The sequence below is a fragment of the Meles meles genome, chromosome 15 (genome assembly GCF_922984935.1).
Source record: "Meles meles chromosome 15, mMelMel3.1 paternal haplotype, whole genome shotgun sequence".
In the NCBI taxonomy this organism is placed as follows: domain Eukaryota; kingdom Metazoa; phylum Chordata; class Mammalia; order Carnivora; family Mustelidae; genus Meles; species Meles meles.
In genome coordinates this window covers 82,836,937-82,858,141 of record NC_060080.1, presented here as the reverse complement: position 1 = coordinate 82,858,141, position 21,205 = coordinate 82,836,937, and the positions used below count along the sequence as shown (strand labels likewise).

The 21,205-nt window shown below is 50.0% G+C and overlaps 1 protein-coding gene across 8 annotated transcripts in view; it reads left to right on the top strand.

Annotated features, from left to right (window-relative positions):
• NINL (ninein like) overlaps positions 1 to 21,205 on the top strand; it is a 147,725-nt gene that overhangs the window by 77,041 nt on the left and 49,479 nt on the right. For 7 of the 8 annotated variants that reach the window (XM_045979356.1, XM_045979354.1, XM_045979358.1 and 4 more), the window contains exons 3-10: positions 896 to 992; positions 5,312 to 5,490; positions 7,247 to 7,313; positions 9,143 to 9,333; positions 10,046 to 10,198; positions 13,168 to 13,338; positions 17,221 to 17,357; positions 18,674 to 18,814. In XM_045979356.1, coding sequence (XP_045835312.1) covers positions 896 to 992; positions 5,312 to 5,490; positions 7,247 to 7,313; positions 9,143 to 9,333; positions 10,046 to 10,198; positions 13,168 to 13,338; positions 17,221 to 17,357; positions 18,674 to 18,814 — 1,136 coding nt within the window. The remainder of the gene's footprint in view (positions 1 to 895; positions 993 to 5,311; positions 5,491 to 7,246; positions 7,314 to 9,142; positions 9,334 to 10,045; positions 10,199 to 13,167; positions 13,339 to 17,220; positions 17,358 to 18,673; positions 18,815 to 21,205) is intronic. The other variant, XM_045979352.1, reaches the window with a different exon arrangement.

Genomic DNA, 21,205 nt, shown 5'->3' with positions numbered 1-21,205 from the left:
AAATACTAACCAAAAGAAACTAGTGTTTATGGTAAAAAACATTACTGAAGTAAAGAGGGTTAGCATTTTATAGCAGTAAAAGATTCAGCTCACCAAGAGGATTTAAATGCACATTCTATGACCCAGCAATCCCATTCTTCAGCATATATTCCTAAGAAGCTCCTAAAAACACATATGCAATGCAGTTCAAAGCATTTAAAAAAAAATAACCAGCCACTGGAAACAATGGGAATATTCATCAGTAGAAGAATGGATTAATACATTTTTGCATGTTAAACAATGGAGTATTACACAGCAGAGAAAATGCACTACACATAGCTGCTTGAATGACTATTACAGAAGTAATAATGAGTCTAAGAAGCCAGATATAAAAGAATATATGCATATGATTCCATTTAGATCAAATTTGAAAAGAGGCAAAACTAAACCATATTGTTCTGGGATGCATACAAATGAGGACAAAAGCAAAGATGTTAATACCATAAAAGTCAGAGTATTGGGGCAGGGAATTTAATTAGGAAAGGAACCATGGTGGAGGAGCCTCTAAGGTGCTGGTATTATTCCATTTCTTGCTGGGGTGGCGATAGCCTGGATATTTTCTTTATGTATATTAAATGTTTTATGATCATCAGATCCCCCTTTTGGGTACTGTTTTCTAATCATTAAAATTGGTAATAGGGGTTTTTTTGGTGATGAGTTTGTGGCTTACTTTTACTTTTCATGTTATATTCTTCTACTTAAACAAAATCTTAAGTGGATATTAGAAAAAATGGATGGTCTCAGAGCTAAAGGCAACACTAATATGTTTCCATCTGAGAATAAAAACAAAACGCTAAGGTATTATATGGTGATCTGTTGAAAGTAGTGCTAACCTCTCTTTTCTTATATTCACCAGGTTAACTTTGAGGAATTTAAGGAAGGTTTTGTGGCAGTGTTGTCATCAAGTGCTGGTGTTGGCTCCTCTGATGAAGACAGTCGTTCTTCTGAATCAAGTAAGAGAATTTCTTCCTCTTACTTCAAGTGTTGTTGTTGTTGTTGTTTTCATTATTTATCTGTTACCTTCTGGGGTGTGATATTCAGATTGAAGACTATAGCAGGTCTGAGAACTAAATTGTAACTCCACTCCCTTACTGCCAACCTGTGTGCACTGGGATAAGACTTTGGGTTTTTTCTTCTTTTGCTTCCTTATTTATGCAATAGTGTTGGAAAGGAGATGCTCTATTGTTTTCCTTTATACACAGCACTTCTGCTCGCCAGATGTGTGGTAGTCTGTCCCACACCAGCAATTCTCCAACACCACTGGGTTTCCTACATTGTAATTCAGTCCTGACGTTGCCTGCCTGCGGATGGCATCAGATCCCACAGGTTAAAGGCTCAGTCCCACAAAGTGGCCGCACTTTAGTCACAGGTCCAGTGACTGGCTCTAAATCAGAGGCTCCCACAACCCCTTCCTCAGATTCAATTAATTTGCAAGAGGAGCTCCTAGAACTCAGGAAGACAGTTTACTTACCAGATCACTAGTTTATTATAAAAGAATGTAAGTCAGGAACAGCCAGGTAGAAGAAGACACAGAGCAAGGTGTGGGGAAAGGATGCAGAGCTGCCATGCCCTCTCCAGGCACGCCATTCTCCCCCAATCTCTGTGTGTTCACCTTAGGAGCTCTCTGAACCCCATCCTGATGGGTTTTTATGCAGGCTTCATTACATAGGCATGCTGGATCAAATCATTGGCTATTGGTGATTGAACTCCAGCTCCAGCTCCTCCCCCTTCCCTGGAGGTCAGGGTTTGTAGCTTCCCTGTTTGTAGCTTCTCCCTTCCAAACGCCACTGGGTCTGCTCAGAGGTTCTCTTGTTTTCTCTCTGCTGACCTTCGGATCACATGGTTGTGTCCCTGGGCAACCAGCCCCCAACTGTAGGGGCTTTCCAGAAGTCACCTCATTAATATAAACTCAGGTTTGGTTGCTCTTGTCACTTAGGAAATTACAAGGGTTTTAGGAGCTCCGAGCCAGGGATGAGATGAAGAGCAAATATATACTTATGATAAATCAGGGTATCACAAGTGTCAAATAATATCGTGTGCTGTACTTTCAGCATGGGCTGTTGACAAGATAAAGTAGATGCAGAGCAGCTGAAGTTTTGAAAATTGAAACCTTAGTGAAGACAGAGGTGTATCCAGACCACGGAGGTTGGCAGAGCAGGCAGGATGCTAGCAGCCAGAGACAGAGCTCGCTGTGTCTTTTGTCAGACAGTAGTGTTGTGTTGTGCTGGTAGGCCTAACTAGATTGCCGTTATGGGAATGGGGCTGCTGGGAAAAAAATAGCCCAAGTGGAAGTGGTGTCCGGAGGGGGGTTACCCTCTGGCTTTGGTAGTGGTCAGGAGGTGGAGGGAGGGTTTGGAGAATGGTCTATTCAGGGACATGTAGATTGTGGGGTAAGGGTGAGAAGATGCTGACAGACATCGTCCTTAGTACCTGCTCCATCAGACTTGAGACTGTGAGTGGCAGCCATGCTTCCAACCCATCTTGACTATCTCTGATGAGTATTGGGCAGGTGAGTGAAAGGGGGCATGGGGCACTGTGTTCGAGGTTGGAGACATGCAATTGATGAGCAGATTGGGCAGGGAGCTCTTTACCTCAGCCCCCAGCAGGCTCCTGCCATGGCGGATCCTGGGTCTGGAGAAGCTACGTGACTGGATAACAGGGATAGCAGTGTGGGAGGGCTTGGGGTAGGGGAGTGGGAAGTGGAAAGAATGAGAGCTCACATTGATTTGTCTTCAGTGTACCAGACTCCCTGAGGTTCTTCAGATGAGGAACTGAGGCCTGATATGTGAAGGGATTTTTTTGTTCAATATCCCACAGCTAGTAAGTGATGACCAAGACTCAAGTCAGTTTTTCAGTTGCAAGCCCCAGGCCCTTTTATAAGCAGTGTAGACAGAACCCACTCCTTCCACTGCCGAAGGCTGCAGAGCACCTGGGTATAGTGCGGAGAACCCTGCCGTGGGGGGAGCAGTGGGAACCGTGTATAGGACCCTCAGGGCATTCACTGGTTGCTTTATCTGACACTTTTCTTCTCTAAGAGCTGAAGAAGAACACTGGCCTTTAGGAACACAGGATTTGGGAATGTGTACACGGTGATGGCGTACAGGAATGGAAAGGCGTGGCATCCCTGACACTGCAGGTGCTCTCCCATGCTGGAGAATGCATGGAGCTTCTTTTTTTTTTTTTTTCCAAAGGTTTTATTTATATATTTGACAGAGAGAGAGCGATCACAGGTAGGCAGAGAGGCAGGCAGAGAGAGAGGGGGAAGCAGGCTTCCTGCTGAGCAGAGAACCCGATGCGGGGCTCAATCCCAGGACCCTGAGATCATGACCTGAGCCGAGGCAGAGGCTTTAACCCACTGCGCCACCCAGGCGCCCCCATGCATGGAGCTTCTAAACATAAAACTGGATCTGTGGACGCACGCTCAGTTCCTCCAAAGAAAAAGGAACTATTCTAGGACTTGGAGGTTTTTTCCACTTATTCTATTTTTTTGTTGTTTTCTTTGGCTTTTTCTTTTCTTTTGGATTTCAAAGGTTTTTACAGGGTCGTATGTGTGGCCTGACACTCCTCGCCTCGTGCCAGCCTAAGGTGGGGAGTATCAGAGGCCCTTTGAGTTTTCTGTGCTTGGTTTCCTTAATGTACCCCAGCTTCCCACTTCCTGCCTGATAGGACTTTCACCTCTTCCTAAACCACCTCACTGTGGAAGCTTCTTCCTCTGCCCATATTCATCAGCCTGCAGCCTCTCTGTAACCAGAAACCATGCTCAGATGCAGGAGCCTGCATTCACTGGTCCTCACGTAGCCTTTTGGTGGGAGCCTTTTTCCATGTTTGTAGCTTCCCCCTTCCAAACGCCACTGGGTCTGCTCAGAGGTTCTCTTGTTTTCTTTCTGCTGACCTGGACACTTTGCCCTCCTCTTCAGCACATCACATTCCTTTGTCCAGGGTGATTGGCATAGTGTCCATGATTACTTTCAAGTGCCGCAGTGAGGTGAGCAATGCTGTATTCACCCTGAGTACTGTCAGCTGCCTTAAATGTCATGCTGTCACTTCACAGTCTGTCCATCCCGTGTGGAGCTCAGCATCTTCCTTCCTTGACCCCAGTGTCTCTCTGCCACTGGTATCACTCTGCTTCTAACTGGCCAGGCTGTACCCAGCCCCCTCCTCTGATGCGGTCCTAAGGGCAGGGGCTGTGGCCTGGCCATTTGGGACATGGAAGAAAGGAATGATGTGGTACTTGGCTCAAAGGAGCATGACACCTCTCAGTGAAATGCTGCTCAGTTTTCCTGGCCTGGCCTTTCTTCACTGGACCCTATGCCTTTCTGTCCAGCCAGCCCACTCTGGTTACTTTCCTCTGAACCTGTGTCCTGTCCTGGTCGCTGCCATGATGCCCTCCCCAGTCTGTGTCTTCCCCACCCAGACTCTGCACACAGTCAGTGTTGTTTGTTCTCTGCCTGAGAGGCCCCAACTGCTCTGTACAGAAGTGGATAGGTCAGGAGAGAAGAAGAAAATGCAAGGGGTCGTTAGGGTTTAAGGGATTGTCATGAATCCCAAACTAAAACCCGTGCCTGTCTCTGTACCAGACTTCAGACCTGCAAAGTTTCAGCCTTTGGGGCTGTGTGTGAGGTCCACGCCCACAGTGCTGTGATGGTCCTGCCCAGCTTGGGTCCGGAAGTGAGCAGGGTGGGAATTGACTTTCTGGTCTCAAGAGCAGTATGTCGCTGGATTATTGGAGGCTTTTTTCCTTTTTTTCTAATAAGCCATTAGTACTAGTCTTCTATTATATAAACAAGAAGTCTTTTCTTATTAGTAGTAGTCTTTTACTCCACAAACAAAAGCAAAATATGCTCAGAAAAATTTAAGTAGGGACACCTGGGTGGCTCAGTTGGGTTAAGTGTCTGCCTTTGGCTCAGGTCATGATTCCAGGGTTCTGCTTTCTCTCTCTGCCTGCCACTACCCTTGCTTGTGCATGCATGGTCACGCACTCTCTCTCTCTCTCTCTCTCTCTCTTTCAATCTCGAACAAATAAATAAATAAAATCTTTTAAAAAAGAAAAATTTAAATAGCACAGAGGGTTTAGCGTAGAAAATCCCCGTCTCCCAGCCTGGGTTTCTCAGTCCCGTGCTTGAGGATTAGGGAGAATCTACTGACCACTGTTAACTGTTCTCTGTTCTTCCAGATGTTCTCTGTGTGCATCTGTGAGAGCAGCACTCCACATCTTGGAATGTGTTGCAGCAGTGTGTGTGGGCCCCCACCAAACCTCCTGTTTTCTTTCCAGCAGCCTCTCGTGCTGTCCCGCCAAAGTACGTGAGCGGCTCTAAGTGGTACGGTCGCTGGAGCCGGCCTGAGCCTGAGCCAGGTGGCCCTGCAGCAGGAGCCAAATGTTTACCAGAACAGCAGGCCTGGACCCCTGGGAGGGGCCAGCTCCGCCGCTCTGCGTCTTTGGAAAGTGTGGAGGTGGGTGCAGCTCCCCTTCCTTACCCCGGGTCGCCATTTCATTAGTCATGGTGACATGACTACAAGAGAATGTGAGGACAGGTGGGCATTCCTGGGCATCTCAAGTCACCAGAAGCATGGGTACACATTGGGAAATGACATTTCATTCTAAAGCATCTCTGGGTCTGATTGTCTGCAGGGAAGTTCTGGCCAGCAAGTTACTCCTTTAGATATTGGGGCAGCGGAGAATTGGTGCCCAAATCACTTGTTTCTTTCCCTCCCCTGCTTACCACCACTAGCTTTCCCCCAGCACTGCAAGAAGATTGGTTTTATGGTTTCATAGGAGTGAGGAAAGAAAAGGAAGATGCTCTTCTGATGCTCCTGCAAGATTAGGAATTTGGAAGTACCAAGGCCACAGTCCCACCTGCCTTGAATGCTTAGAACATACCAAGGCCCACACACTTAGAATTTGGTGAAGATGTACCAGACACCTCCCAGAGCCTTGGGGGTTAATTCTAGCCCTGCCTGTCCCTGAGTTGTTCACTGCTGCTGGGACCAACCCAGGAGATGGGCTGCTGGAGCCCGACAGCCTTTGTGTCAGGAAATATCTATGAGCAGAGCCACAGCTTTCAAGTTAACCATGGATTCCTTAGACCTATTTTCAAGAATTTCAGAAGGTTCCTGGTTCCTGCTGTCTGTAATGTATACTTTGTCTGGTGGGGCTTTATGGGGACTTATTTTTAGTAAGACAGCTCTGGGCCTCTCACATTAATTTGTTTATGTGTTCAACATTTGTTGAGGCAAACATATCTACTTTAATCCTAGAGTCCCTTTGCTCAGGAGTGTTATATGCCTAGACAATACCAGCAAACCCCAGGTGTTCACTTTTTTATCCTCTTTAATCTTTTGTCCTTAGAGTTGGAGGTCTGAGGCATCAGCTCTGTCTCCATTGTACTATTCTGCTTGGTAAAACCATCTTGGATCCCTGGAACTAGAACATGGGAAAATGTTGTGTTTAAGGTTATTGGTTGGGCTGAATGCATTAGAAAAATTCCACTCTCATTTCAGTGCTGGCTCTGAGGGGTGCTGGGTCTTGGTCAACTTGGCATTCCTTCCAGGATCAGTCATGGGAAACATAGCACCTGTCAAAAGCAGACTTTGACTTTTAGTTGGATGACTTGGCCACAAAAGCGAGGTTTTCCCTTGAGTCAAGTGTTTCTTGGTGGACTGCACCCTGCATGGTGCAGCTTGCGAAGGGCCCTGAGGTGTGAGGCGTTTGCTACACATCATGCTGTGCCTGGAGCACTTGGAGAGACAGAGAAAGCCACTCTCCCTCCAACTGTTGGCTGAACTGATAAGGATGATAAGGGATGGGCTGTGGAGTGGTGAGGACCATTAAGCTTATGTCAAGATGATGTGGTGTGATGGCAGGTTGACCATGCCCCACAGCCACTCCTCTCCAGTGCTAGTGTCTGGAGCCAGCGCCACAAGGACCTGTTGACTGGAAAGCATTTTCTCTCCTTTTAGGGTACAAGTACCTGATTATATTTTTAGTGTGAACTACTGATGATTTTTGGTCTATGTTGAGGAACTTTCTGTGTCCCTGTGTCTACACTGTAGCACTTAGTCTGTGAGAGGGAGCTGCATCTCACCAGCTTGTTGTTCCTCTTCCTTAGTCCCTTCCCTGCCCGGAACATACCTTTCTGTCTGTTCCTGGAGCCCTGGCCACTGCCACATACTCTGGGGAATTTATACCTTTCTCTTTTCATTTTCACAGAGTCTCAAGTCAGACGAAGAAGCTGAAAGTGCTAAAGAACCTCAGAATGAGTTGTTTGAAGCACGAGGTAAAGCCACAGCTTCATGGTTGGTGCTGCCTCCCTTTGACCAGTTCTTTGGAGTTCAAGGAGCTAGGTCATTGGGCAGTGAGCCAGCCATGTTTAATTTCCTGGGAAGCATGCAGAGTGGGTGGTGTCCCTGGGGAGCCCTCTATTCCAGAGGTAGTCCCAGCCAGGAGGTGGTCACTTGATCCTCAGCATCCCCTGGGGACAGACCCTTAGAGGCCACTGGCTCAATGAGCAGTATGTCCTGCCCTGTCTCATAGTCTGTGAGGACCAGTGTGACCCCAGCTGGCAGGTATGGCCTTCGGGGGTTCCCAGGCCTGTTGTACTGCCTTCTTGATGTGTTGGGCCTCAGCAGATCCTCTTCCTGACTGTGTGCAAGCAGTCTTGGCAGCTGTCAGCAGCCCTGTCTGTGCTCCAGATGAAATGCCAGACATAATCCTTGTCCTCGGGAGCCTTGCAGGAACAACCAGAAGGCAGCAGCAGTGTGCCCACTTGTGGGTCTGTGGATGCCCTGAGCATGTCACAGGGCAGAAAGCACAGAAACTTGATTCAAAGGGAGAGACCTGAATTGTCCTTGAATTTCTGCTGGATTAAAAATCAGCAGCTGGAACCAAGCATGCTCTAGATTGTGGTCCTCAAGGACAAGGGCCACTGATCGTTATTTACTTTGGTAAATGTCTGAGGGACTGACCTGAGCACCCATCTGTGCTGCTGGACGAAGCACATAGATCAGGAAGAACAGCCAGGCCACCACATCTTAACTGCCTTGGCCTTGAAGTATAAATTTAGGGCGGGAGAGGAAGGACTGGCTGGGAACGTTGTACATGGTGGGATTTGGGGTCTTCACCCGCAGGTTCCTCCTAGCCTTGAGCAGGAACCTTTCCACTGGGTTAGAGCTGACCGTAGTGCATGAAACCCATATCAGCCCTCAGAGGATTGATTTACCTCCTCCACCATTCCTGAGGAAAAAACCCTAGTATCAGAAGTGCTCTTAGAAATTTCAGACTCTTAGGCGAACCATAAGAGACTGTGGACTCTGAAAAACAACCTGAGGGTTTTGAAGGGTCAGGGGTGGGAGGTTGGGGGAACAGGTGGTGGGTAATGGGGAGGGCACGTTTTGATTGGAGCACTGGGTGTTGTGCAAAAAGAATGAATACTGTTACGCTGAAAAAATAAATAAAATGGATAAAATGGAAAAAGAAAAATAAAAAAAAAAAAAGAAATTTCAGACTCTTTAAGCTAGAAGGGATCTCAAAGAAGGCATTTTCCTCAGCCCGACACAGTGCTGTTTGTGAGCACACAGACCAGTATGGACTGGCCATGGAGGGGATGTCTGGCTTGAAGCATGGCTCATCCATGGATGGCTTCTCATGGGCACGCCCACGTCTGTGTTATTCCACAAGTTGTCTCTCTGGCAAAGCTCAGAAACATAAGTGTCTCAAAATTGTTTTTTAAATAACTTGTCTAGTTTTTTGGGTTTTATTTTTATGTGTGTTTTTGGGTTTTTTTGTTTGTTTCTTTCCTTTTGATAAATACAAATAATACAGCCTTCTTTTATGTGCTTTCAGTGGTCTGACTTCTGACTTTAGGAGGTTCCCTTCAGATAAAGCTTTCCCTGCATGGACCACAACGTTCCCACCACTGACATTTTATTATGCAAATCTGCAAACACAGAAACAAACAGCCATGTACCCATCACCTTTGATGCTTTGCTACTTGAGTGTCCATCTGCCTGTCCCTCTGGTTTCAGAGTACATTGCCAGTATTGGTGTGTTCCCCCCAGGCACTTCCGCCTAGAGCATAGGGTTTACCTGTCACTCTCCCTGCTTCAGGCCAGCTGCCAGCTTGGGGTTCTGAAGTCTTTGGGTGCCTCCAGAAGCCCTGCAGCCCCTCCTTGGACACCCCTGAGAGCCGGGTCCGGGGCATCTGGGAAGAGCTGGGTGTTGGCAGTAGCGGCCACCTCAGTGAGCAAGAGCTGGCCATCGTCTGTGAAAGCATCGGGCTCCAGGGACTGGAGAAGGAGGTGAGAGGGTCCAAGGCAGACCACACTGGAGGACGGGCTCTTTGCGATGGTCAGATTGATGTTGGGTCTGGGGAGTCCCTTCACTCTCCAGACACTGATGTGGTTGTACTACTTTCTGGTCCGAAGTCCTCTGATAACTCCCTGTGCTGCTGCTGAGGTCTGCACCCACGCAGGTCACAAGTGGCCTGCCTCACCGACATCTGAGCATCTTCACTCCTGACCCTTCCTCTGCCTAGAGTACACTAACCCCTTCTTGCACTGCCCAGGTCTACCATCCAGCCCAGATATCATGCCCTCTGAAGCAGGCTGTGCTCCCCAAGGGCTGAATTCACCCCTCCTTCCTTCTGCAGGGGTGGGCAGTGGTGATAGGGAAGCTCCCGCTTGTTAAAATTCTTCTTAGCCCTGCTGTCCTTGGTAGTTCCTGAACTGCTGGGGGCCCAGGGCACCTTCCATATGTATGTCTTCTTACCATGCAATGAGTTCCTGGCATGGTAGACTCTGAATGGATATTTGTGGAATTAGAAGTGCAGGTGGCATCCATTCACAGCAGGGTGGAAAGTGACCAGGTGTGGAGATGTCACAGGCCAGAGTCAAGGGAGGTCAGAGTGTCCCAGACAGTTTGAATTTGGTAAGGATGAGCAGACTGCCCAGCTTGGGGAGGGAAGGCCTGGGTGGTGGTGGCCTCAGCACTGGTGTGGTGGCTTTCATCTAGGAACTGGAGGACCTGTTTAACAAACTGGATCAAGACGGAGACGGCAGAGTGAGTCTTGAGGAATTCCAGCTTGGCCTGTTCAATCATGGGCCCACTTCACTTCCAGAATCTTCTACTCCCATCAAACCGGACATGTCCTGGTCTCATTACCAGGTAAAATGGGATGATTAAGCCTTGAACCACAGCAATAGTTGCTGTTGCTCTCTGGCCTTCAGCATCTTCACAGACCGGGAGTTGGTGGGGGTGTGTACCCGTACGTGTGTTAGTGGGAGGCCATGTGACCTAGATTCTAGAACCACACAGGTCTTGGGGCTGATCTGGCATTTCCCCTCCCTAGCTGTGTGTTTCTGTTTGAGTTACTTGCCTTCTCTGAGCCACAGGCTCTTCATATGTAAAATGGGTGCCTCGTAAGTATTTAATGAGGCTTACCTGGCAGCCTTCCTTGGTTGTGGGATAGGCTGCCTTCCAGTAGGAGAGCTCCTTCTCTCCTCCCTGTTGTGGTGCAGTGAGAGCATTCCATACCTTCCCTAGGAGTAGCTCCCCAGGTACTCCTTACCTGTGCTCTCCCTGTCCTATATTACTAAATTTTCTCTCTCATACAAAGACCAGGTCGCTGCAGATAGAGGAGAGCAGATTTGGGGCAGTTATTTAAATTTGATCTCAGGATGCCTAGGTGGCTCAGTCGGTGAAGCATCTGCTTTCGGTTCAGATCATGATCCTGGAGTCCTGGGATCAGAGTCCTGCATCGGGCTCCCTGCTCCATGGGGAGTCTGCTTCTCCCTCTGCCTGCCACTCCTCCTGCTTGTGCTCTCTCTCTCTCTGTTTCTTTCTCTGTTAAATAAGTATATTCCTTAAAAATAATAATAATAAAGAAATAAATGAGTTCATTGTGATCTCGTTTGGTGACCGTTGGCTTAGCATTTGGTTTTTCTCCATCCCAGCACAGGAAAACCTCCCTCTTCGGGCATGGTTCTCTGAAGAGGCTTGCTGATGTGGCTGATCCCATAGTTTGTGGGGGGTGGTGCAGAACCAGTAACATTGTTTCTGCTAGGCTGGGTAATCTGAGAGTCCAGCTTCTGAATCTGAACCTGATAAGAATGGACAGAGAAGAAACTAAGAACATTAAAGGAAGGTGTCAGGCCATGTAAGGTCAGAGGCCACAATGAAGTCCCACCAGCTTGTGCCTGGTGCCAGTGGAAGGAGGGTGCCTCCTCTGTGGTGGAGCTGTCCCTGTTCCTGTGTCCCAATGAGGAGGCACAGCTGGCCAGGGCTCTGAGCTGTGGGACGCAGGTCTGAGGCCAGGCAGGACCCACCTCTAGTCAGAGGCAGGGCCCAAGGAACACCTGACTGCCCAGGAAGTGCCCTGGGTCCACATGGCTGTGGGTGGAGGGTATTGCATCCTGTGAATGTGGGCTCTGGGGTGGCATGGGTGCTGCTGGGCCCTCCGGTATGCAGCCCAGCCCCCACTGTCTCCTGTTAGACACACCTGTCCTCAAGCTCACAGGCCTCACCAAGGAAACAGGTGGGAGGGAGATAAGGGTGGTTGGGGTGCATTTGGGTATCTGAGCTTCTCCACACGACCGTGGCCACGTTCTAAGCCATTCTTGAGCTTCTCGCTCCCCTGGGTCAAATGCTTGCTTTATAGGGCTGTAAAGTACCTAGCACAAGTTAGTGCACACCAGTTCATGAGAAAGTGTTTCTGGAGAGGTAGGAATACAACTGAGAACAGATGAGCACGTGTGGGTGTGGGAGCACTTGCTGAGGACTGAGTATGGGGAGGGGGCATGGTGGGCTAGGAAGGGCTGTCAGAGCAGAGCCCTAGGAAGCACAGCCATGGAAGTGTTGGGGGACAGTGTTTTAGGCAATGAGACAAACTTGGAATGTTTGGGAATAGCAAGAGACTCCTGTGAGGGAGGTTGAAAGGAAGCCAGCAAGGAGGGGAGCCCTTGGAGTGTGGTGGAAGCCCTCGTGGCCAGAAAGAAGGAGCAGCTGCTCCTCGCTCCTGTGGCCTCAGACAGCAAATGCTTGTTCTGCTTGGGGCAGAAAACAGGCCTCTTTTTTTTTTTTTTTTTCCTTCATTTATTTGAGAGAGCAAGAGAGAGGGTGAGTGGTGGGGAGGTGCAAAGGGGTGGGAAGCAGACTCCCCACTGAGCAGGTATCCGGATGCACTGCAGGATGCTGTGATCATGTCCTGAGCCAAAGGCAGATGCTTAACCAGCTGAGCCACCCAAGCGCCCCAGCAGAAAATAACCTTGCTTGACAGATTCTTATAGCCCGTAGCCCTAATAGATCAGTTTTCTGGCCAAGAGATTTTTTTCCCCTTCTTAAAACTCCCCAGTTCTGAGGCTCCTGGGTGGCTCAGTCAGTTGAGCAACCGATTCTAGATTTTTGATCCAGGTCTGGATCTCAGGGTCGTGAGATTAAGCCCCACAGCAGCTCCATCCTCATCAGGGAGTTGGCTTGTCCCTCTGCCCCTCCCCCCTGCTCACACTGTCTCTCTCTCTAATAAATAAATAAATCTTTAAAAAACAAAGCCCAAACTCCCCAGTTCTGTCAGCTGTGAGATGTGTTTCTGAGGCCTGGAGAAATGTGTGACTTTTTTGGGCCATTCGGCCTCCTCTTTTTAAGCACATCTTGGGTTTCTTCCCATAGGCTGGATTTCCTAGCATTGGCAGGCGCCATCTCCGCCATCTCTGGCTCTCCCGATGAGAGGCCAGGTGCTCACCATTACTGCATCGGGGAGAGAGGTTAAAACTGCTTCATGTCTCCCACCAAGCAGCTTGTGCTGACCGGTCAGGCCACAAGGGCCCTAGGATGTGTTCCTTGGGCAAGGCCTCTGGTGGACGGTAGGAAAGCAGGCACCAGGGTCCTTGCAAAGGCAGTGGGCTGGGTGTCCAGAGCCCTGACTTCAAATCTCCAAGTTGTTGCCCACAGAGCCATGCAGTCTTGGGCACACCGTGTGATGGTGTCCTGTCTCTGTTTCCTAGCCACTGTGCGAGTGGTTCTTACTGGGCCTGAACAAGACAGCTAAGGGCTAAGCATAGGCTGCTGAGGTTGGAAAATCCTAAAAATGGACAGGAGACCGAAGTGCTGACGGGTCCCTTTGCTTTCCCTGCATGCAGGTCCTGGAGGAGAGTGGCTGCCCAACTGCCACAACGTCGTCCCTTGTGTCTGTGTGCTCAGGCCTGCGTCTCTTGTGCAGCATTGATGACGGCACTGGCTTTGCGGTTCCCGAGCAGCTCATCGCCCTGTGGGCCCAGGAGGGAATTCCGAATGGCAGGGAAATCTTGCAGGTCTGGAACTGGTCCCTTCAGAGCTGCCCCCGGGAGAACATCCAGGGGGGGACCTTGGGGCCCTCTGCACACAGAGGAGGCCGGACAGAGTATTCCAGACACATAGGGCCATAACTGCAGAGAACCCCATGTAGGAAAGGCCTGTTGGAATCACTTTCTTCTGTATTTTTTACTATTAAAATATAGATTTTGGGATGCCTGGGTGGCCTTGTTGGTTAAGTGTCTGCCTTCGGGTGGGGTCATGATCCCAGGGTCCTGGGATTGAGTCCTGCCTCGGGATCCCTACTTGGTGGGAAGCCTGCTTCTCTCTCTGTCGGCTGCTCCCTCTGCTTGTGCATGTGCTCTCTCTCTTTCTCTGAGAAATAAATGAAAATCTTTAAAATATAGGAGATTTTTAATTTAAAAAGATAATAAGCAGAAAAACAACAGTCTGAAACAAATCCATTTGAAAATAGGGTTTAGTATACTGACATTCCCTTCAGTGCATTGTTAACCTCGGAGATGTCCTGCTTGCCTGGATGAGGGAGTCAGTCCCAGACAGGGAAGGAAATTTCCTTCCTTGTGGTAGAGACTCTTACTGGATGTCACAGTCCCAATAGTCTGAGTGTTTCCATTTGTCGAGGACAAGCTCTGTAGTGAACCTGAATTCTCTCAGAGCTGCCTGCCTGCCTGGGCAAGCTCTTCTCTCCACAGACCCCAGCTCGCCCAGGCCCTCCCTCCACTGGGTGAGGCATGGAGAGGTGTGCTGCCTGGCTGTCCTCAGCAGGGGCCAGTCTGACTTCCCCCAGGAGCATAGGGCCAGACCCTTGGGGTTTGGAGGGAGCCTGCTCTGGGAGCAGGACAAGGGTGAGGAAGAACACACTGTGTGAAAGTGTATTGGTAAGCTAGACTGATGATCTTCATTTCTGAATTTGTTGTAAAAAAAAAAAAAAGTGTCAACTGTATAGAAAATTTAAAGAAAAATAGTAAAGCCTGCTCCCCTTTGCTCCCACTCTGCAGGAGCAGCAACCTAACAGCTTAATGGGAGTACTATAGAGCCCTTCCCCAACACGGAGAAGAAATATGTATTTTAGATATTCCAGCTTTAAAAGTTTTTTTTCAAAATCTGTATACCATATACTTGTTAATTTATGTTACCTTTTCTCTCTTGTTGTACATGTAGGTTTTTTTTGTTGTTGTTTTTTTTTTTTTCTGTTTTAAATCTTGGCATTTAAAATGTATATGTATCTTCCTGTTTCTATGCTGGTATTTCTTTGTAGGCCAGATTCCTGAAGTTATGAATTTTAACTCTTGATAGGCTTCGTCAGATTACCTCTTAAAATGTCCCTATTAGCACAAACTAACACTACATGGAGGAGTCCAGCAACAGCCTCTAAGACAGGCCTCCTGACACTTTGAGCCAGTCCCTGCTGGACCTTAACTCAGCCATTGCTGAATGTGGCCACCCAGCAGCCTGGGTGGAGCCTGAACAGCCAGGACAGGCCTGGGCACCTGGCCCTTGGAACTGTTCTGAGAGCCAGAGGCCAAGCCCAGATCACCAGATTGCCCGCTAGGGAAGGTAGAGAGCAAAGGAGTTCATGGTTTGGGGACTCTCCCTGAAACTATGTTCTGATTCCCTGTCATTTGGAGGTGGGTCAGCTGCCATCATAACCTGACAGATGGTGAATCTCAAATTTGCCTCTGACATTTCATAACTTAACCTTTTTGTTGCTTTCCTGCTATCAGAGTATTTCCAGTTCTTTAGCAATTTATAATTTACTAGTTGCATTCTGAGTTTGCTTCCATTTTGTTGAAAGGCTACGATGTTTACTGAACTCTCAGTGCTTGGCACCAAGCAAGGACCTGTGAAGTTTGTGATGTTATTTACTCCTCATGCAGCCTGGAAGGTGTTTCTGTCTCATGTGACAGATGGGGTGGCTGCCTGTGCACCAGTAAGTGGGACAGGTGGTCCAGGTCCTGGCATGCCAAGTCAGGCCCCTTCCTGCCCGCAGCACTCTCAGAAACTGCTTACCTGTGATGTTGGTGGTCAAGACCACAGGCTGCTGCCCAAGGAAGCACCCAGCTGAGTGAGCCCTCAACCTGGACATGTTGGTGTCATGTACCCAGCTTCTCAAGACGCCTGGCCATTTCAGGACACTTCCTGGCCAGGCCCTCAGGGATGCACTGTGAGGAGGCCTGGGATTGGTTATCTGTCCCTCCTCAACAAATCACCATTGAATTACACCTTCACACACGATGACTGTTCTCATACAGAACAGCTTCTGTGGGTCAGGAATTTGGGAATTAGTGGGTCTAATTAGCCCAGGGTCTCCCCTGAGGTTGGTCAGAGGCCTTGTGAGAGCCTGACTGGGGCCAAGCTGCTTCTTCCAAGTTGGCAGATTGATGCTTGCTGTAGGTGGGAGGGCCTCCTTTCTTGCACAGGGCCCCTTCCTCAGACTGCTTGAGCGTCCTCACACCTGGGCAGCGGCTTCCCTGGAGCACCATCTCAGAGACGGTGGGGAGGAGGCATGTGTTTGCCACACCCCAGCCTTGGAAGCCCTATGCTGTCTCCTCCTCAGTACCCTGTGGGTCACCTGGGCTGGCCCTGCTTGGTGTGGGAGGGGAGAACCTGGGAGTGGATACCAGAAGGCGAGGGGCATGAGGCTGTCTTGGAGACAGGCTTCTATCCATCCCTTGTGGTTTTTGATGACTCCTTTCTCCTTGACCAGGAAGCTGCTGCTGTGACCTATCATGTTTTTGCCTTCTGTCATTTCTCATCAGAAGTGCTTTGGGAGGTGGGGGAGCAGTGGAAATCAAGTGTCTGTGGTATAAGTTAAAGAAGGGAGCATGCCTCATTCCCATGTGTGATCTGGGAATGCGGTGGCTGTTTCTCTACAGGCCTGATATGGTGCCTGCCTCTGGACTTGGGCATGACTGATTTTTTGACGTCATAGAAAGAAGCAGGGGTCAAGAATACTCAACACGAGAAAAGCAAATGCAGCAAGTGTTATTAGTTGAGCAGAGGGGTATATGGGTATGGTTTATTATTACTGTGTTGCAATACATATAAATTGTTTTATTCTCTTATTTTCAGAACCCTGAGGGGAAAAGAGTGTTCCACTCTTTGTGGTGCTGGGCCGTGGCTCGTCTGTCAGATCATTTTTCTACCCACCCGTACACACATTTCACAGAGATTCTATTAGCTTGAAATGATAACAACTCAACTCCAACTGGCTTAAGCAGAGTGACGTTAGGGGCTCACCTGGACAGGCACTCCGGAGAAGGCGTTCCGGGGTGTGGTCAGGGAATCTCTGCACTCTCCTCTGCTTGCTTCTCAGTGGCACTGAACTCAGGTCAGGTCTCCTCATACAGCTCCCAGGGCCAGCAGGGTCCACACAGCAAGTTATTGCACAGGGAGAAAGGCGTCTCCCCTGGCCTCCTGTCAAGCCCCATGATATCCTCTGCTTGGGACATGCCACTTCTGTGTCAGTTACTTTTTTAGGAAGAGGGTCTCTGTGCAGCCTGGGTCACATCCACATCCGTAAGATGAGTGGCGATAGGGGCGCCTGGGTGGCTCAGTGGAGTAAGCCGCTGCCTTCGGCTCAGGTCATGATCTCAGGGTCCTGGGATCGAGCCCCGCATCGGGTTCTCTGCTCTGCAGGGAGTCTGCTTCCTCCTCTGTCTCTGCCTACTTGTGATCTCTCTCTCTGTCAAATAAATAAATAAAATCTTTAAAAAAAAAAAAAAAAGATGAGTGGCGATAGAGGCAGAGACTTTACACATAGAAAAGTTGGCAAGTACTGCCTACAGGACAGTGTGGATCTGGGCCTTTCCTGCTCTTAGGAGAATGTGTTTGGAGAAGCTACACATCCTTTCCTGCCCAACAGACTTTGCTCTTTCCAGAGTCTCAACTTCAGTGTGGACGAGAAGGTGAACCTTTTGGAGCTGACCTGGGCCCTTGAGAACGAGCTCATGATGGTTGGTGGTGCCACTCAGCAGGCAGCCTTGGCCTGCTACCGCCAGGAGCTGACCTTCCGCCAGTAAGAGCTCAGTGTGTTGGGATTGGGGGGTGGGCACAGCTAGCCAGGCTGCTGAGTGGTGGGAAGTCCTGGGAAATGGGCATCCTGCCCTTCTCCTCCCCAAGCCAGTCCCAGGGGCCAGGGAGCTCGACACCACCTTTTCCACTGGCTCTCCTTTAGTGGGCATTTTGGGGGAGCTGAGGGCTCCTTATGCCTCGAGTGACATCCCCGTGTGTGGCCTGAGGGGGTCTTGCTGATTGGGTTTTTACAGCCACAGAATTTTAGAGTCACTGACTTGTCTTCACACTTAGAAACTGATGTCGAGGTCCTCCCTTAGCCCCTTTTAGCAAGGTTCCAAAGAGGGCGTTTGAACCTGATGCTCATCCTGCTGACACTGGCATTCTTGGATGCAGAGGCCAAAGTCATCCAGCTGGCAAGCATGTGTTCCAAGAGCAGGCAGAGGGCTCCTGAGCTGGGCTGGCTGGCCGGGGAAGAGAACAAAGTGTTCCTCAACATGGTCACCAAGAGCAAAGTGACGGGGGAGGGGGGCAGAGAATTAGTTCCATTTTAGTTGAGTTCAGCTTTAGATTAGCTGAGTATTCAGGCTATCTGTCTGCTCAGCAGATTGGCGTAAAGATCGTTTTTGTGCTTATTGATGTTCCAAAGCTGCAGAAAAGAAATCATGATTTCTGTCCTCAAGACTTTGCAACCTGTTAGGTGCTGACAGGTGAACTTTCTGACCTCAGGCAGCTCTGCAAATAGGACCCCAAAAAGACTCTGCCTTGGGAAGGTAGAGGAAGAAAAGCTCCATGCTCTTCAGGGGGAGAAATGGTCACCAAAATGGCAGGTGGCAGGGAGTGCAGAGCTGCTGGTGTGACCTGCTCTGGGGGACTCACCTGGATGTCAGTCTGCAGGTGTCGGGGTGTGACCAGGCAGGATGATGGGTGGCCAGCCCTCTCCCCCTTCATGTATCTAGTCCCAGATTGGGTGCTGAAGATCCCTGGGAGAGGAGGCAGGAGGGGGCATGGATAAATTCTCACCTGTTCTGGGCCATCTGGAGGTGTGGCACACTGTAAGGCTCTAGGTTCAGACTTCCTTGGTTCAGAAACTTTCTAGACACCTTCTTGACACATCATTTAGCCTCTCTCAGTATGTGCACCTGTAAAAGGGACAGAGTAATTCTGGAAACCAATTTCAGGAGATGGTTGGTGGTGGCAGTGAGGTCAGAGCACGGCACTGCCCACGCTCAGCAGCCCCTTCTATCATTCATGCAGACACGGGGCTTGCTGACCCCAGAGCAGGTGTCCTCATCTCACCCTGTCTCCTTCCTGTGGCAGGGGGCAAGTGGAGCAGATGGCAAAGGAGCGAGACAAGGCGAGGCAGGACCTGGAGAAAGCGGAGAAGAGGAACCTGGAGTTTGTGCAAGAGATGGATGACTGTCACTCTGCCCTAGAGCAGCTCACGGAGAAGAAGATCCAGTAGGTCTTGGGGTCATACCCAAGCCCAGGGTGGCAGCTCCTTAGCAGCTGGGTGGATTCCCCAGCCCTGGCCACGGGTGGGTGGTGGATGTGGCACCGCTGCTAGCTGAGGCCGTGGTCGTGAACATGCTGGAGCTGAGGCCCTCCTGTTTCACCTGAGCCAGTAGAAATCGTGAAGGCACACCTCTGGGGATGTCCTTCCTGGAAAGAAAAGGGGTGTATTTAGAAAACAGCCTTGCTCTTTATGCTGTGGGGACATGTGCAGGGGCATCCAGCTATGTGTGCCTGTGGGGCACACTGCAGGGAAAATTCCTATTCTCTGCTTTATTTATGGGGTCTGTCCCACTTAACTGAGGTCTTCTGTGTGTGCCTGTGGCTGGTGACAGGGATGAATGCTTTGAAAGAGGGCTGGTGAATGGTTTTGGAGCCTGATGAGAGGAGCCTGCCATGGTGGGAGGAGCCCAGAGCCTGAAACCTGATCTCAGACCTTATGAGGTACAATGGGTTAAGCAGACCCCTGGTGAGCAGTCTGTTGCTCTGGTGGGGCTGGTGGCTGGACATACCAGAGGGAAGGATTTCTGACCTTTTATGGAGACAAAACCCACCTCTCTGGTTTATTAACCAAAATGTGAAGAAATCCAGCCTGAAGATCAGCCCCCAGGCTAGGGCAAGCAGAGGAGGGGCTTTTCACCCCGCTGTGGGGAGCAGTCTGTGCTAGGCTTCCCTGGCAGGGCTGAGCTGGTTGTTCACTTTCTGGAAGCTTTTGTCACCTGGAGGTGTCCCCTCACGGGTACAAAGGGTGTGCATTGTGGAAAAACCAGTGTGCTGTACTCAGCTCTCAGTAGTGGTAGTAGTGGGGGCACTGGGAGGCTACGAGCCTCCCACCTCATTCTCCCTCAGCAGCCCTTGCTATGACCCTGGGTGGACAGAGCCCCTGAGATTCCTCAGCTGTGAAGTGGGAATGGTGACAGACCATGCTCTGGGTGGGAGGCTGCCAGTCCGTGTGTTTGAGCCCTCAGCGGGGCTTGGTGCCTGTAGCCGCCAGGCGCATCTCATGCCTATGGGTAGCTGAGCGCAGGCCTCCACGAAATGGGTAACTTAAGAGAAGGAAGAACTCAGGTGGTGTACGTGGCTTCAGCAAACAGGTATGTGAGAGCCTGTGGTAAGCCATCCGGTTCCTGCATCTCTGGGATGTTGCCTCTCACTGTCTTGTGTGGTTATGGCATTTGAGAGGAAACCTTTCCTCACCCCAGTCCTGCTGGCAGTGTTTGACGTGACCTACATGAAGCCCCCACATGCGTGGCCCTGGGTGGGTAGTGTACGGACATTTTACCTGCCCCCATCCACCTTATAGCAGGCTTCTGAGCACCATCCCAGAAAGGCCTGCTCCTGCCATGTGTGGGGACTCTCACGGTCACAGTTACAAAGCCCTTGCCTCCATGGCTCACAGTGGGAGGGATTAGAGACATCGAGGGGTGTAGCCTGCTTTCCTGGGGCTCCGAGGTTCACAACGTGGCCATAGCGGATGGAGGGGTGGTTTCATAGCCACACAGGGCCAGTTGATTGTGCCCAACTGAACAGTAAGGGTTGAAGACCAAGAGCCCGTTTCATCTTCAGCAGAGATGCTGGGCGCGTTGCCTTCACTGTGCAGCTGGAGGTCTGGAGGTTGAGGAGCCCCTCAGGCCCCTAGGAGGGAGCTTCTGTTGCAGCCTGGGAAACTGTGATATGTTGTGCTCCTGTTGTGCACTGGGTATCCTGACTCAGCAGCCACAGTTATCCAGATAGGCCATTTTGGCCCCATTTTTCAGCCAAAGAAACTGAGGCTTATAGCAGTGCAGTAGCATGCCATAATCATACAACCAGTGTGGCCTTAAAATTGAAGCCAGGTCTCCTGTCTCCTTGTCATATGCTGTCTCTGAGATAAGAGAGTGTGAGGCCCTGGTCTGCCTTGTATTCAGAGTGTAAGAAAACAGACTCTTAGGCAGAAGGAGCTCTTCCCAAGCTGAGGTCACCTGGAGTCACATATTGCCATCCTAGGTCAGCACATGAGGGCCCCACCGGCTCACCCTCCCACAGGACCCATGTACTAGGGGTTCCAAAGGAGGGTACTGGCTATCCCTACTGGTCTGTAGGGGAGCAGGCTCAGAGCTGAGCAGGGCCACCCATCTGAGTCCACGGGCCTTTGGAATCGCAGAGACCTTGGACAACCTTTCCTTCCTGGGGGTGGCTGGGGAAGGCCAGGTGCAGCAGGCTGAGATCCTGGTCTGCTCTCCAGTAGAAGCCCACACCTACCTCTGCCTGGCTTGGAGAAGAGGTGTGTAAGAGATGGCATCAAGGCTATAGTGTGGAAGAGTGCTTGTGTGTGTGTGGCTATGTGAGTATATGGTGTGT